This window comes from Dama dama, chromosome 12, assembly GCF_033118175.1.
Source record: "Dama dama isolate Ldn47 chromosome 12, ASM3311817v1, whole genome shotgun sequence".
In the NCBI taxonomy this organism is placed as follows: domain Eukaryota; kingdom Metazoa; phylum Chordata; class Mammalia; order Artiodactyla; family Cervidae; genus Dama; species Dama dama.
The window spans coordinates 56919319-56934936 of NC_083692.1; the positions used below are offsets into that span (position 1 = coordinate 56919319).

Sequence of the window (15618 nt, forward strand, 5' to 3'; positions counted from 1 at the left end):
TCTGTGAGGGCTGCTGGTTATTTCTCCTGGAGTCTGCTGCTGAGCTGCCTCTCTCTCCTCCTCACTCTTCCGTCCTCCCTCAGCTCTCCTGATCTTCCAGTCCTGCTCCATACACATCCTCAGCTCCACCTTCCCTGGCTGATGGCATGCTGTTGAGTCCCGTGTCCAGCCTACATACCCTGCAGCCCTTCCCTGGCCTGGCCGCAGGCTTACCCAGGAGCTTTATCCTGGGCCCTGGCTTCTCCTGTCACCCTGTGCCAACCGCCCTCCACCACCCCGCCCCGCCCCCATAGATCCCATTCACCAAAGTGGCTTTGGACACTCACCAGTGAGTGGCTTTCACACTCGCTGTGAAACTATGCAGCTGGGAGCTCTCTAAGAGTTTGCACTACTTAAACCTGCCTGGGAGTTAGACGATTTTTAGGAACCAGTGGGAAACTGAACACTCCCCTAGACACTAGTCGCCAGAGTTGCTCTGACGAGAGCGCAGAGCATCGTGCTTGGCGGTTGGACTCCTGTGGCTAACAGAACAAGGGCTATGGGCTTATGGGTCAAGAGCATTTGATCAGAATTTCAAAGGGCAGTACATTCAGAAAGGCAGCCCAACCAAACCATTGTTCCACCTCTTGAACTTTCTCCCTTCCCTCTAATTTCCTCCTCCTCCCCTTTTTTCCCTTCCTCTCTACTTCCTTTTCTTAATTGGCTTTGGAACTGAAGTATATTTTTAAATTATTTGTTGTATTTATTGAATAAAGTGTTTAATGTCCCTGTTCTTAAATTTAGACTTAGTTTGCCTTTCACGTATCTCCCCTTCCAACTCCACCCTCCCACTCCCAAGATATTTCACCTTCTAAGTTGTTTTAATTGGAGTGCAGAATTTGGATACCATATTTCTGTCCTGCCACTGGTCTCATCTAGCAAAAGTTTTTTATTTTTGAAAGAGAAATAAACCTGAACTGAGTGCCCAGGTTTCCAATTCAGCCTAACTCTGGTTGTGTTAAAGAAGATCTACCAGCAGATGGCAGCAAAGTCCCAGGTATGTTTCCTGTCCACTCTGCTAGCTTCGCAAACAGAAAACTGTTTTTCCTGGTTCTTTATCCCTGTCTTGTAGATTCCTTGGGTTTCAATTTAGCATTCAATCTGAATCCTAAACTGCCTACATTAACTTGGCCATTGTCAGCAGTCACATAGATTGCCATTGTAAATATCTCACTTGTAATGACTTTACAAATGACTTGTAAAGTCATTCTTCAGACTTTATGTTATTTCTAGGGATTATGTGCTCAGTGGAAGACATTTTCTAAGTCCTTCACATTTCAGTTGAATTCATCTCTAGGCCCAGACTTTTTTTTTTGGCTGCACTGCACGGCATGTGGGATCAGATCCCTGACCACAGATTGAACCCATGCCCCTGGCAGTGGGAGTGCAGATTCCTAACCACTGAACCACCCAGGGAAATCCCTAGGCCCAGACTTCCTCTACTAATACCACGTGGGATGGAGGTGTTGAACTCACTTCTTTTCATAAATGTTACATAGGGCCCAAGGTTAATGACTTGGTCCAGTAGGAAAACACAAGCTCAACATAGAACAATGTGAAAATGCACCAAAGACTCAGAAAGAAAATAAGGACAGCCACAGTCAACAGTAAGTAAATAGTTCTAAAGTCATAGGAGGTGGGAGAACATGCCCAGTACTTCATTTGGGAAAACAGAAGCAAAAGGGGGGAAAAAAAAAACAAAACTAGTAAACCCTTGAGAAACTAAGACAACATAGGTGAAGAGGATTCTATCCCCCTCCAGTGCCACTGAGAGCTGATTCAGCAGGCTGGTGGTACCAGGGAAGGGCAGCCGTGCCTTAGGGCACTGGGCTCCAAAAGGAGAATACTGTCTTCCTAGGGAAGGTGAGTTCCACTTCCTCAGACACCCCCAGGAACAGGAATGTCAGGCAGCTCTGTGTGAAAGCCAGAACCCAGTTTCAGGACCTGGCCTTCTAGACAAAAAAGAAGTCGGGTCCTGGTATGTCTAGCCTCTATTCTGGATGAAGCTCTGTGTACAAACCTGTCTCTAGGGGGCTCCAGCATTCTGTCCCAGACTCCTAGCAACCCCTTGCTTCGCCTTGTAATGTGGCCCCAGAGACCTCAGCCGTTTGTCCTGATGCAAAGCGGCTTTTTTCCTGAGAAGCGCGCATCACCCCCCTGCTGGGCTGGGCTCTAGACTCAAAAGACAGCAGTAGAAGGAAGCTGGCCCTGGTTGAGGAGTAAAGGACAGACCAACCACAACTTTAAATCAGTTTATTGACACACTAACACAACACACTTGCCTCCCTGACACCCCCGCCCCCTCACCCAGTCGAGATCTCTCCCCCTTCCTTCCCCCTTAGAACAAGCTGTTCAGTGAAAACAGAAAAGGGCGGGCCACTTCTACCCCCTCAGTCCCACAGGAGAGCCCCTAGAACAGGGGCTCAGGCACTACTCAGAACCTGCTGGGGGGGGTGGGGGGCGGTGCAGTTAGCACTAGACTCAGCCAGGCAGAGGCATCCAGTCCCTAACAGCAAATTCCCCCACAACCCCCAGGCCCTGAGTTGCTACTCCTCTTCCTCTCTGCTGTTTGTGACCCTAGGAAGGAGACACCTTGGGGCCTAGGCCTGCAACCCAGAGCAAGAACTGTCCGTAATCTGAGAACTGCAGTTTGGCCTGTGTTTTTTAAGACCCAGGCACCCCCAAAATAAAGCCCTGGTGGTAGGAGTAAACTTCAATGCCCCTATTTTGAATGCACTGATAACAGATTAAGCCAGCTTAACCAAATGCCAGAATAACACTAAGCTGTAAAGGAGGGGTCAGACCTGCTTTCTCCAGGCCAGATACAAATGCACAGAGAGAAGCCCAGGTGGAGTGTCAAAAAACAACAGAAGGACACTGCCCAGGGGTGAAAAGCCTATACTCCAGAGTCCCCTGGGTGACAGGAAGCAAGGAAAGAAAATACACAAGTCTTAAAAACCAAAAAAAGAAAGCCCAACAGCAGGGTAACCTGAGCCTGACAGTGCTGTCCCCAGCCCCCCAGGCTTGGCCCCTGGACGCAGACAGTCCCTCCCCTCTAGGCAATGTCCTCCCCTAGGCTAGATAGAGCACATCACACAGCGCAGTTTAAAAAGCTTCTAATGCCAGTTCATAAACATCTTCATTTACTATTGGTGATTACATGTGAATAATATGTTTATACTGTTCTTTATGGAAAACAATTTCAACGAGTCAACTCCGAGAACACAACAGGCAACCCTCACCCTGAGCCCCTCAGTGTCCTTCCCTGGACAGCAAGAAGCCCCCTCCTCTGTCTCAGGGCTGCCTAACTTCCCCGCTTCCCCCACTGTGGCTCTTGGGCAAAGCATCCTCTTTGACCATTAGTCCTCCTCGGACAAGTTCTGGTCCAGGGGGTAAACCATGAACATCACATCTGGTCGAGAGGGGACACAGGGATGGCCTGGACGCACAATCTCAAAGCCCAAGAAGCTGAAGGTCTTCAGGAGTGGAGCTGCAAAAAAGAGTGTAAAAAAAGATTCTGATAGGAAACAAAGGTAGGCTAAATCAAGGGAAAACCCAAAACAAAGATGGAATAAATGCACTGGCCTTTTCTAAATTTGAACACAACCAATCCCACAATTTCCTAGGGTTTATATGTCGAAGTCGGGAGCCCCACCTCATTAGGAGCCCCCCCTTTCCCTCCCCAGCCTGGTCTCAAGCTGCTCAGCCCCTCACCTCTGTCTTCCCGGCCCTTCCTGAAGCAGATGAAGACGTAGTTCACTTTCATCTTCTCTTCAGCAAACTCTAGCAGTGCTAACAATCTGCAGGAAGCAAAGAAAACCACTCAAGTCCACTGCCACCTGTGGACTTCACCCCACCCCTCTATACCCCCTGCTCCCACAAGGCTTTTCTGAGGCTTACAGTCAGCACTGAAAATAGGGAAGCTTCAAGGAGAACTTCCTATTTCAAGACCTCAGAAGCCCTGAGTTCAGAAAAAAATAAACCACAATCACTAAGAAAACTGTTTCAGAATTCTCTCTTCCAGGAGTAAAGGTTCTTTGTCTGAAATTAATCCTAGCCAACTTAATGCAATTTACAAGAAAGTATGGGGCCTAGGAAGAGAACCCAGTTTCTCAGGGGCCCGCCAAAGTTGCCAAGTTTGATGGTGACCACCTGTTGCGGAGAGGAACCCTGGGCCCTACCACCACCTAAAAGTCCTTCAAGAGGCTGGAGCCACTCGCGAGAACGCCATCCTCAGGACTGTTTCTTCCACAACTAGGTGCTTGGAGGGCCTTGCCCAATCCAATGAAATTCCACTGCTGCTTTGAGCTTCTGGCTGTTTAAACCACACCATTATATGACAGGAATTTAGTTATAAGTGGTAATGATCTGCTTTCATTATCATAGGCCCATTTTACTGGCCAAAACTAACCTTTAAAAAAAAGGTATATACTTGGGCAGCTGCGAGCTAGGGGAGAAGGCTGGCCATCTGCTGCCCCCAGGAAGCACACGCCCCTCTCTGGAGCGGGCTTCCAGCCCTTGCCCGGCACTTGCTCCTTACCCTTCTTTGCTCCCATCAGCTAATAATCCATCTGGAATTTCTACAAACAGGCTCTGGCTGGACAGGACTGCATCCCAGGAAGAGACCTTCACCTCGGTGACCTCATACTGGAAGTGGACGATGTGAGGCTTTCCATCATTCACAGGGAGGTCCTGGGTCACAGTGAGCTTCTCGTCCTGGGAGGAGATCAGGTCAGAGAGCCAGATCACTACTGCTTCTGGCCACATCAAAGGCTCCCCAACCTAGGTGGTGCTGGGAGCCCTCCTGGGCCAACCTCAGAGTAGCATGGGACAGGGCACACTGGAACATCAGAGCAACATTCTGCCTCAATGGAGCCATCACTCACTGGGTGTGAGACCAGTTGGTGGTGGCTAAATGCCAGCATGATTGGAAGGGAATATTTACCAAGAGCCCACTGGTTGTCAAGTACTGTACAAGGTACTTTCCCATTTTTCCATCATTACAACAAGCACTTGTAGGCATCAGCATCCCCACTTTAAACCTAAGATACCAGGGGCCCAGTAGAATTAAGCACCTGACCCAAGACTCCACAGTGAGGAAACAGCAGAGCTGAGATTCAAATGGGGTCTCCCTAACTGAAACTCATGCTTGTCCCCCCAATACTGTGTTATTTCCCTTCCCTCTGAAACAGAATCATCAGAAACAAATGAGAATGTTCCTGAGGCTCAGCTGGGGCACAGGTCAACCCAAGCTGGCTCCGGGTGACTGCAGAGTCCATGCTGTCACCCCTGCCACCGTCTCAAGAGCCCAGGACTCAGCTGCCCAGCCACCCGTCAATGCGAGTCTCAGGGAGATGCTAAACCAACCTCTGGGCTCACAGATTGAATAGCAGCAAAAGGGGCTAGCTGTCCCAGCCCAGACCAACCTCAGGACAGACTCCCAAGGTTCTCAACAGCTCCTGGGCTGTGCCCTGAGCTGCCAGGGTGACCCTCTCATTACCACCCCCCACCCTGCAACATGCGGTGCCCCATGCCCTTGGTATGGACAAAGGGAAAAGCCCTCCTGGCCCTTGGCATTTCTCAGGAGAAAGTGAACAGCTGCACCAGCAAGAGCTCGTGCATTCCTCCACTCACCAGCCCCCGTCCCCTTAGCTGTGCTCCCTCACTCAGGACCCAGAGCCAGCACTTAAGAGCTGACCTAAGCTGAGAAGATGACAGGCTGTCTGCTTGGTACTCCCCGAAAGCCTCCCAGCAGCCTCAATTCAAAGTCCTCCCCAGTTCCACTACTGGCCTAAGACTCAGAAGACTAAGGAAAGCCATCGCTGCCCTTAAGCAGCCACTCAGCATTGTCTAAGGAGGACACTGCTCCGAGCCTTCCATCCCATAGTCCCCTTACCTTATATATTAGAGCTGAGAGAGAAGGATCCCTGCCGCCCCCTCGCCCACCGGGGATCTTCGACAGTGGGTGAGGGGCATCAGGAGCACCACAGAGGCCCCGGAACAATGTGCCTGCAGCACTGGAGCTGGGGACAGTTACTCAAAGGCAAAATACTACTGCAAGAGAGAAAGACAGTGAGACAGGAATCAAGGTCCTGCAGATTTAACTCAGCATTCCACCCACCCCTGCCCTCGCTCGCCCTCAACTGCCCCAGTCCTTCCTGCTACAGCTCTCAGAACTCCTCCTTAAAGGCAAGCCCACCGTCCTACAGAGGCACAGAGAGGCTCAGAGGGCTCAGGGTCAGGCTGGATGTCTAACCAAAGGAGCCCCCGTCAAACATCAAACAAATCTCCATGACACCGGCAGACCTTGGGAGGAACCAAATGCTGGCTCGCCTGCTAGGCAGAGAGCCCCAGACCCACACCAGCCTGTCTCCTCACCCTAAGTGTCTCAACAACCTGTGTGACAGAATCACAAAGCATCCACAATCGCCTCAGGGTGGAGAAGCATACGGGGCTTAGAAAGTCACAGGGGCTAGCACCGTTGTCCGGGAGGAACTTCCAAAGCCTCCCCGACCTGAACAATGGAACTAAACAAAAAATCACCCAAATCCCTCTAGGGTCTAGAACTGAGTCAAATCCAGGGATTTGGCTCCTGGAGAGGAGATGCACCACAGTACAGAGTATTATGGTATCTGAGTTAGTCCCCGGTGTACCACCAAATGCAGAGTTGGCCTTCTTTGCTGGAATCTGACCTCGGCATGCATGGGAGTTCAAGGAATACCCTTGTGGACAGAGGGACACTCAAGTGAATGTATATTGCAGGCGTGGGGGTTGCCAGGAGGAATTATATACATACTGGGACCTGAGTAAGGAAGCCAATCATCAGCTGGGCCACAGAGGGTGAATGGCTCTGAAAGAAGCCCCCTGTCGCCTTCAGGTATGTGCCCTTCCTGGCTACCACCATTTTCAGGTGGACCCAACAGAGCTCCAGAGCTACTGCGCTGCCTTCTTTGAATCCAATTTACTGGCTCTTTAGGCTAAGATATGGCTCACTCCACAGGCGAAGGGCAAGTGAAGCAAGCAAAGAGGAAAACTGTCTGTACATGTAACACCATGACTCAGCAACAGGCCTGGCCCTGGCACAGTGGCTGAAGGCAGCAGTAACATATAGGGGAGGGTGCAGCAGCAGGGTGCTGGAACCAGATCACCCAACTGTGCACATCTCTTCCCGACCAAAGTTGTGTTTAGTGACAGCAATGTTGGTAGCTTGAATCAGCCATAGGACGAATATTTAAACCACAGAAATCAGCATATACCACAAACCACGGCCTTTGTTCCCTGAAAACCCTTTGTAAAATAATGAGGCACTGTTCTGCACGCTGTCCTTTGCTTTTGATGGCACAGCGTCATCTGGATTCTTTGCTTAGGCTCAGAGTGACAGAACTAAAACTCACACCTAACATGGAACAATAACCAGAGACATAACCCCCTGAGACCCTCAGTACTAAGAGACCTATACAGGCATTCCAGCTGAGCCAGGACCCAAAGCATCATTGCTGTAGCTCAGCTCCTCTGTTCTCTCAAGAATTTCAGCCAGGGGCCTGAAATTACACTTGGAAATTTTGCTAGGAGATGAAGTGGGCCCAGAGGAGCATCAACACCTGGGGAGCAATCACATGACCACCTCGGGCCTCCCCTGGAGAGCCTCAGGGCATCCTCATCTCCCTCACGAGGCTTCAACCAACAGCTACTAGCAGAAGAGGCGTGACAGAGGACTGTGCCAACTGTTTAAGATCAGGGCCTGTTTTCTCCTGGGGACAATGAGTTGTTAAAATTCTCACCTTCCAATGTGTTAAGGGATAGAAAAATAGTGTCCAGGCCAGAAAGAAAAGACAAAGGTGGGAGTTTCCCCAAGCAAAGGCACACACCCACCCCTCATGGGTCCCTCCCCATTCCCTGGAGACCACCTGCAGGCCTTGGTGGAGGTTCCTGCAGGAGCACCAGGAAGGTTGGGCCACTGGAGAAAGCTGGCTTGCTTGTACTGGTCAATAGGGATAGCCAGGGACTGAGGGCAGATAGCTGAGATGTAGACTTGTGTATCAGGATAACTGCAGGGTTCACAAAATAAGCAGATCACCAAGGCCCTAGCAGTTCTAAAATTCTGGTGCTAACTCACTTCCAGAAAAATTATTCCTCAATGATCTCTAGATGGGAGAGCTACTTTCAATCCCAAGCTGCATTCCAACCACCCCCTTTTTTCTGAACTAATTTTCACCTGCAAATAGCAGAAGTGATGGGGCCAACCCATTGAAAAGAATAAGATGGGTTTTCCCTTTTTTAGATCCGGAAGCCCCTTTATCTTCCTAGAAATAAACCCTAGGGCCTGCCCCGCGTCCAGCACTCATCTATGAGCTCCTGATGTTTCTGATGTCATGATCTCACTCCTCCTTCAAATAAAATGTAAGACATCTATCCCATGGTAACAAATCATTTACTTTCCCACTCACACAAGGATTCTGGGAACTTTCCTCCCCAAGAAAGTCTGCACAGAAAGCAACTGTGTATGTGTGCATGCGTGCGAGTTGGGGGTGGAAGGGTGTTTCAGTCCCCACCCTGAGATCCAGCTCCAGTTCCCTACAAGAAACAGCTGGGGTCTGGGATAAGCTTAGTAGGTAGCAGTTCACAGTCGTTATTTTAATCGCCCATCATAATAGATCTGTTTTTAGTTACTTGCTGTGTAAATGCCAAACTGCGCTCTCTCAAGAAAAAAACAAACCTGTCATTTCTGACATGAAAAGGGAAGGGATATGGGCACATATGTTGTGGTTAAAGTAACTAAAGTGAAAGTGAAGTTGCTCAGTCGTGTCTGACTCTTAGCGACCCCATGGACCGCAGCCTACCAGGCTCCTCCATCCATGGGATTTTCCAGGCAAGAGTACTGGAGTGGGGTGCCATTGCCTTCTCCATAAAATAATTAAGGGGTATAACATTACCCAGCAATGGCCTTCTCATATCAGCTTTAGGGTTCAAAATATTGTGGCAAAATATGCCACCAGCCTTAACAGGAATGTGAATCCTGGAGGAACTTAAGCACAAAAGAAAAGTGGCTTTTAAACACAAGTCTCCCTATCACAGATCCAAGTCAGGTGAGGTTTCCTATTCAGTTTTGTTTCTACTGGCTCCAATGCCCAGCTTTTTCCTTTCCTTCCCCATATCCTGCTTACTCCACTTGGGGGCAGACATGGTTTAATCTCTACCACCAAAGGATGATTTAAGAAGCTCAGTCTAGAGGCTGAAAAGATCAGACTGATTAAGGAGAATCAAATGTGTCAGATTGAACTCAAACATCCAGCTGGGCTGGTCCTGCTTTTGGAGAAGAAAAAAAAGACCACACTGGAAATGAGGGTGTCAGGTATCCAAGTCAATTCAGAAGAGAGATGGGAGATTAGAGCCGAGCCAATCTGTTGGTGCTTTTATTTTCTCAGTTGTTATCAGACATGTCCTTGGAAACACTCCTCAGGATACATATGAATGCTACAGACTTATCACATCCTGCTGCCTCTAATTTAAAGCATTCTGTCAAACTGCTGTCCAAAATGTCCTTAGCAGGTTATAATTTCATACGCCAGCTACAGACAGGCAGCGTATGCTAGATGTATTCCTGGGGAACCCTGCTAGTAAACTGACTTTTTATAATTCAAATCCTATTTTTAAATCTCTAGGATGCTTACTATTTAAAGGAAGTAACCTAAAATCTCTTCAGAAAATAAAAATATTTCCTGCTAAAGAATCACTTCCAGTTGATTTTATGTCAGTTTTGATTTTCACATTTAGTTTGCTCAAAGGGAGTACAGTCTGCTACACACAGTAGAGATTTATATAAAAGTAATTCTGTGGCTAGTTTCTATTCAGCTACATTCAACAAACACTTGAATTCACATTCTCCTTAATAGACTTTCGATGTTTCACTTGAATCAGTGGCCTAAGCTTATCGGGTCTATACCCTCTCTCTCTGATTTCCATTGCCTGACAGAGGAGGGTCAGATGGCCTTGGTATTACAGACCTTGTTGTATCAATTGAAAAGACATAAAAAACCACATTCCCAAGCATTCTACATTCAGTCCCCTCTTTCAGCCTCTTCTGACCCATTCCTGTCTCAGCCCTGCCTCACAGAACTCTCTAGGGGGCCCTGACTACCCTTCACACAGGCTGCTTTTACTCTGAGATGGTCTCTGATGACTAATCCCTATGCAGCAAGAGAGACCAATTCAGGGCTGCCATCGCACTAAGCTAAAGAGAAATAGGAAGAAAGGTGGGAGGTGAATGGCCACCTTCAGTCTAGTGTGAGCACAGAGGCTGATTTCCAGCTGCCGATTCCTTTAACATATGAGAAAGGGGCCTGGTCAGATGCCAGACATAAGTCATCTCACTAGGGCTGTTATGTGTGCCAAAGGGAGTCTACTTGCTAAGCCCGATTATAAAGAAAATGACATCACCACTCTGAATCACAGACTGAAAGCCAACACTGGGTTCTGGTTGATTTTCCACAAGAAACACTTATGGTGGCAGTTAGAATATCTGTGTCTCTGAGATTTGCTTATCGAATTACACAGCTGAGACTGCTAGATCTTCCGCCAAAGGTAGGCAAAACTACAGATGCTGCCAGAGGTGGGGAGATGGCTAGGTGATCATGCTTCCAAACAGGATCTTAATTTTGCATTTCAGATACCTCAATTTAGTTTGCATAGTAAGTTCATCACCCAGTTCCATCCTCTCTTCCCAGGATAGAATTACTTCATTGTTTACACACTATCAAAGGCCTGGGGAATTTTCTTGAGGCTTATCTTTTTTTTTTTTTTTGAGGCTTATCTTATACAAAGCATTTCACTCCACTGCTGCTAACCAGAAACAACCTATTTTGTTCACTTCAAGTAACAAAATTCTTGCTAACCTACTTGGCCATTTCTGGTCTATAGATTTCAATTAGGCTTCACAGCCTTCCAAATCATGGTATCAACTTGAATCAACACTGTGTACTGTTTCAAAAAGGGATGAATTACTTTTTTTTGCTAGAAATACACATATATAACATTCCTCAACCCCCTACTTCAGTCCCCATTTTTTATATTTCTGAGTTGCTCTGAGGCTAAATTTGGATTTCTTGGCAGAGTGAGGAATTACTATTATTAGTCCACACAGCTTTCTAAAGCATATCTCCAATTTGGGGGGATTCCTGACTATGCTAGGTCTCTCTCTCTCTCTCTCTGTGGGGATGACCTTGAAGGCATATCAAAGGAACACTTGCTCTCCCTACCACTCCACACCCAACAAGCCAGTGCCAATAAATACGGAATAATCAAAACCAAATTATTGGTGGGAGAGACAGAAATCCCATTACTCAGGGAATCATTCAGTGAAGATGCTCAGGGTCACTCGGATGTGCCCTTGTACCCTGGCTGCTCCCACCACCCCGAAAAACCACCTGTGGAACCAAATGCTTCTTCTCAAAGCCCATCAGACACAGACTGATTATAAGGCTATGAAGCCAGGGCAAGCTCTTCTCCACACAGTGTACTGTCAAAAGGTACTAAGCAAGCCCTAGACAGACACTTCCTGCCGCCACAACCCAGGGAGAGAAAGGTCCATGAAGCTTGATTTACTTGGATTTAAACCTGTTGCTCAAAAACCATAATGAAGTTCTTGTACTCGTGTCTTCTTCCCTCCCCCACCATTAGGAATTTTGATATTTTGGAGGTACTGATCAGAACAAAACTGGAAAGGAAGAGCCTTGTTTCCAAAACATACTGCAGGCTCCTCTGTAACTGTTTCTTCCAGGAAACCAAGCCTCCACCTCGAGTATTTCACAGAAGCCAGCGAAGCTCCAAAGCCCATCCCCCACCCAATGGGCGCTCAACCATAGCTCGCCCCTCTGTGGACAGAAAACATCAATACACTGACTGGGAAGAACATCCGGATGTTAATCCAAATCCTTAGAGCTCTACCAGGATTCCTCTTAAAAAGTCAGGAGCAGGCCAGAGGAGGCTCAGAAACATGCTATAGAAACAGGACTGCCATAACTCAAAGAAACCAGACACCCTGCACACACCACCCCACCCCCAGGCCAAAGTGGAGGAGCCTGATCCAAGGCCCTGCTCCTGCCCAGGCCTCGCAGGCCAGCTGGCTCCTCCCTCCACCTGCCTTTCACACAGCCAAGCCCCTCAAATTACCAACACGCTAAGCAAGGCTTCTCTGGAGACAAGCAAGCCTGTTTTGCCACTTAGGAGTCTGGAAGAAATCTTCAAAGTTAAGTGAACCCAACCCTCTCTTTTTTTAACATGTAAGCACATTGGCAAAGCCAGGACTGGAACTCACAGTGGGTGAAGACCCTTATAAACTGGTCCCAAGTGCTCAACTCTCAGGGCTCAAGCTGCAAAGGACTTGGCACCTAGACCAGTTCAGTCTGGAGGACTCTATAGAGAAGGCCTGCTGAGACCGCACCACCACTTTCCAAATCCCACTGCAGAGACAAGAACCTAAGACTAGAAAAGAAAAATCCACCTCATAAAGCCCTGGGATTTCTGGCAAGTTCCTCAGCTTCCCTCTGCCCCTGCACTTCATCATGTCCTCTCATACCTGGGTTCTATCCTCAGCACACACAGCCTTCCTTACCACAAGAACATCTTTTGCATCCAGCACCACCCAAGTACATATCCACCTCCACCTCCTCAGCTCCAGAGGACTGGTTTAGAGAAAATGAAATAAGGGACTGCAGAGAAAGATGGACATCGAGAATCTTGGAAAAGGGAAACAGCACCAGAATGGGGCTGTAGGTAAAGAGGGCTTGGGAGGTCAGGGTACTGGATCAAACAGGACCATTACAAACCAGGAAATGAGTGAATTTTCTTTCTGCATGTAGGGAAGAAACAAGGATGTGGCAGTTAGAGAAGATTCTAAGAATTAGAAGAAAGTGGCTAATGGCTGAGAACTGTGTAACAAGGTAGAATTTAAGAGGCTGCTGCAGATATCTTGCATACTTCTGGAGAAATCTTGGAATAGTTCTGGAGAGTTCCTGGGAGAGAAGGACTAAGAAATCCCTGAAGATGACAACACGGTTTTCCTTGGAGAAAGGGCTGACACCCACTAAAAGAATATGATGGGAAGGGTCTTCTCAGGGGAAGGGAGAGGAGGCAGTGTTTCTCAACCCTGGTTGCCCATTGGAGAGCTTCAAAATATATGCTAATACCAGGCCCCACCCTAGGCTAATTACACAAGATCTTTGAAGGGTGGGGGCCAAGGGATTGATTTTTCACATGTGCACCTAGGGTTGAGAAACACTGAGATGCAAAAAAAAAAAAAGCTGAAAACTCAGATGGAATATTTAAGGATGGGGCTGCTAAAGGAATGGGAAAGAGCAAGTTAGAGACCACTTTTTGTGAGAGGGGAACCCAAGTGTGAGAGAAACCTTGAGTGGTAGTTAAGAGCTCTGTGTGAACAAAAGCAATAAGGAGGGCTATGTTTTTAAGAGGAACTAAAATCCATTTCTTCTAGACAGACCATAGCACAACTTAAGGATGATCTGCAGGGAATGACTCCGCTTGCAAAACAATGAGGCTCAAGTGAGAGGCAGAAGCCAGAAGGCCAAATCTGGAGACAAAGACCCTGGTGTGGGGAACTAATGAGCTTCAAGCTCATTTTGGAGGGGGCAGCAACAAGTCTTGGGAAACAAAGAGGAAGAGAATTAGAACCCAGTTTGTAAATATAAAAGCCATCCTGATATATAAGCAGCTGGGGTTAAAAATCATGGGGAATTAGGAAACAATTTCACAGAAGAATTTGGGGGAGAAATACGGGATATGCTGGAGGGAGAGATGCATGACGAGGGCTGCGTTGGAGAAAAAGAGAAGTAGAGAAAGGAAAACTGAATAATGAACTCTGCTGAGTGTCCGCAGGGGGAAGTATACATGAAGTAACTTTAGAAAACTACTGGTACTCAGTATCAGAAAGATGTGCAGCCTTTCTCTACAATTACTGGGGAAAAGCTGGAGTCAGATTTTGAGGGAGAAAACTTGCAAAGGCCCAGTGAACAGAGTATGAGGACTAATTTGAAAGTACTGGAGGTACAGGTAAAGAGAGCAGGTCTTCAACAGAAGCTGAATGGGCTGAGTTCTGTGATCTAATATTCTAGAAATGGGGTTCAGTTAGGATGGGAGGAGTATGAGCAGTCATGAGAGAAAGTGTTTAAAGGGTAGGAGTGTTTAGAAGAGTGTTAGGGGGAACGGCATTAGGGGAACAGGATGGTGGACAGGAGTCAAGCCCAAAGTGAAAAATAAAAAATGATGTTGGGAGACAAGGGAAACGGGGCCTAATTGGGGAAAGGGGTATCTAAAGAGGACGGGAGAGAAAAGATGAAGCTGGAGTGAGGGACCAAGGGGAGGGCCAGGCATCTCTGTAAAGACTATTAGGCCTGGGGGGCGGGGGGCCGGGGGTGAGGGTGACAGGTGTGGATAATGGGTCCAGTTGAGAACTGAAGGACGGAGCCAGACCGGGGGCGGGGGGGGGGGGGGGAGCAGCGATAAAAGCAGCATCTGGTTGGAAGGTGCAGTTGAAATAAGGGAAGGGATTCAAAGGGGAAGATGGAAACAATTTGGGGAATGGGCCACCGTTCGGGGGGGCTGAAGGGAAATGTGGACAGGACTGAAAGATTGGGTCCCGGTCAGTGGGGGCTTTACGCCGCGATGAGGGGGATGGGCTGGGCTGGAGGGAGGGAGACTGAAGGACGGAAGAAGGCCCAGTTGCGGGGCTGGGGCTCGGACTGGGGTGGCTGAAGTAGGGAAGGGACCCAGTGGCGGCCGGCTAGGGCCTTGTAGGAGGGGCGAGAACCGGCTGGGTGGTTGGGGAGGAGGCCCTCTGGAGCAGACGAGGGGAGGATGGGGGCGGGGAGCCTGGACCGGGCCGTTACCTGTCCTGGGTGTTTATCATCCTCGGCGGCTCTGCTCAGGGTGGGAGGAGGCGGCGCAGGGAGTGGGTAGGTGGATGAGTGGGTGGGTGTGGGGTCGCGCGCGCGGGGTCGATCTCTGCGGGATAAGTCCCTGTCAGGCCGCGGGCCCAGAAGCCCTCCTCCTGCCTCAGCGAGCGCCTGCCTCCAACTGACCCTCCCCGGCCGCCGCCGACGCCGCTGCAACCGCCCCGCCCCCGAGTGCCTCATCTGCATAGCCCCACCCCAGCGCCGCGCGGTGTCCTGGGAAACTGGGGCCCACAACAAAGGGCAAAGCACCGCCCCGCCTCCGCGCAGGCGCACCAGGGGCCGGTAGGGGCGGGACCCGGTAGCGGAGGGGGCCGAGCGGGCGGGGCCAGAAGGAAAGCAGCTTGCGGGGTTGACCAGAACGAAATGTAGAGTTTCAAGCGGCGCTTCCTGAGCATTGGTGCTGGTCTCTAGCCCTTGTTTGCATGGGACTGAGCTGGGCTGTATCATTTGTAGGCCCCAGGAGGATATTTTATTAACCAAAATCGGAAATCTAGGAGTACTACACATGTATTAGTGCCATTTGAGAGTAAACCCAGGCCCACAAATCCATTACCTCAGCTCATACGCAGATCAATAACCTCAGCTATCAGCTGAGATCAACAATCTCCGCACC

The 15618-nt window shown here is 48.9% G+C and overlaps 1 protein-coding gene across 1 annotated transcript; it reads right to left on the minus strand.

The window, feature by feature from the left end:
* Positions 1-2278: 2278 nt before the first annotated feature.
* OAZ2 (ornithine decarboxylase antizyme 2) lies at positions 2279-15094 on the minus strand. Its single transcript, XM_061157360.1, is given in 6 exon segments — positions 2279-3529; positions 3754-3839; positions 4580-4755; positions 5936-6016; positions 6018-6093; positions 14940-15094. Coding segments are annotated over 6 exon segments (570 nt in total). The 5' UTR covers positions 14960-15094; the 3' UTR covers positions 2279-3398.
* Positions 15095-15618: the final 524 nt, after the last annotated feature.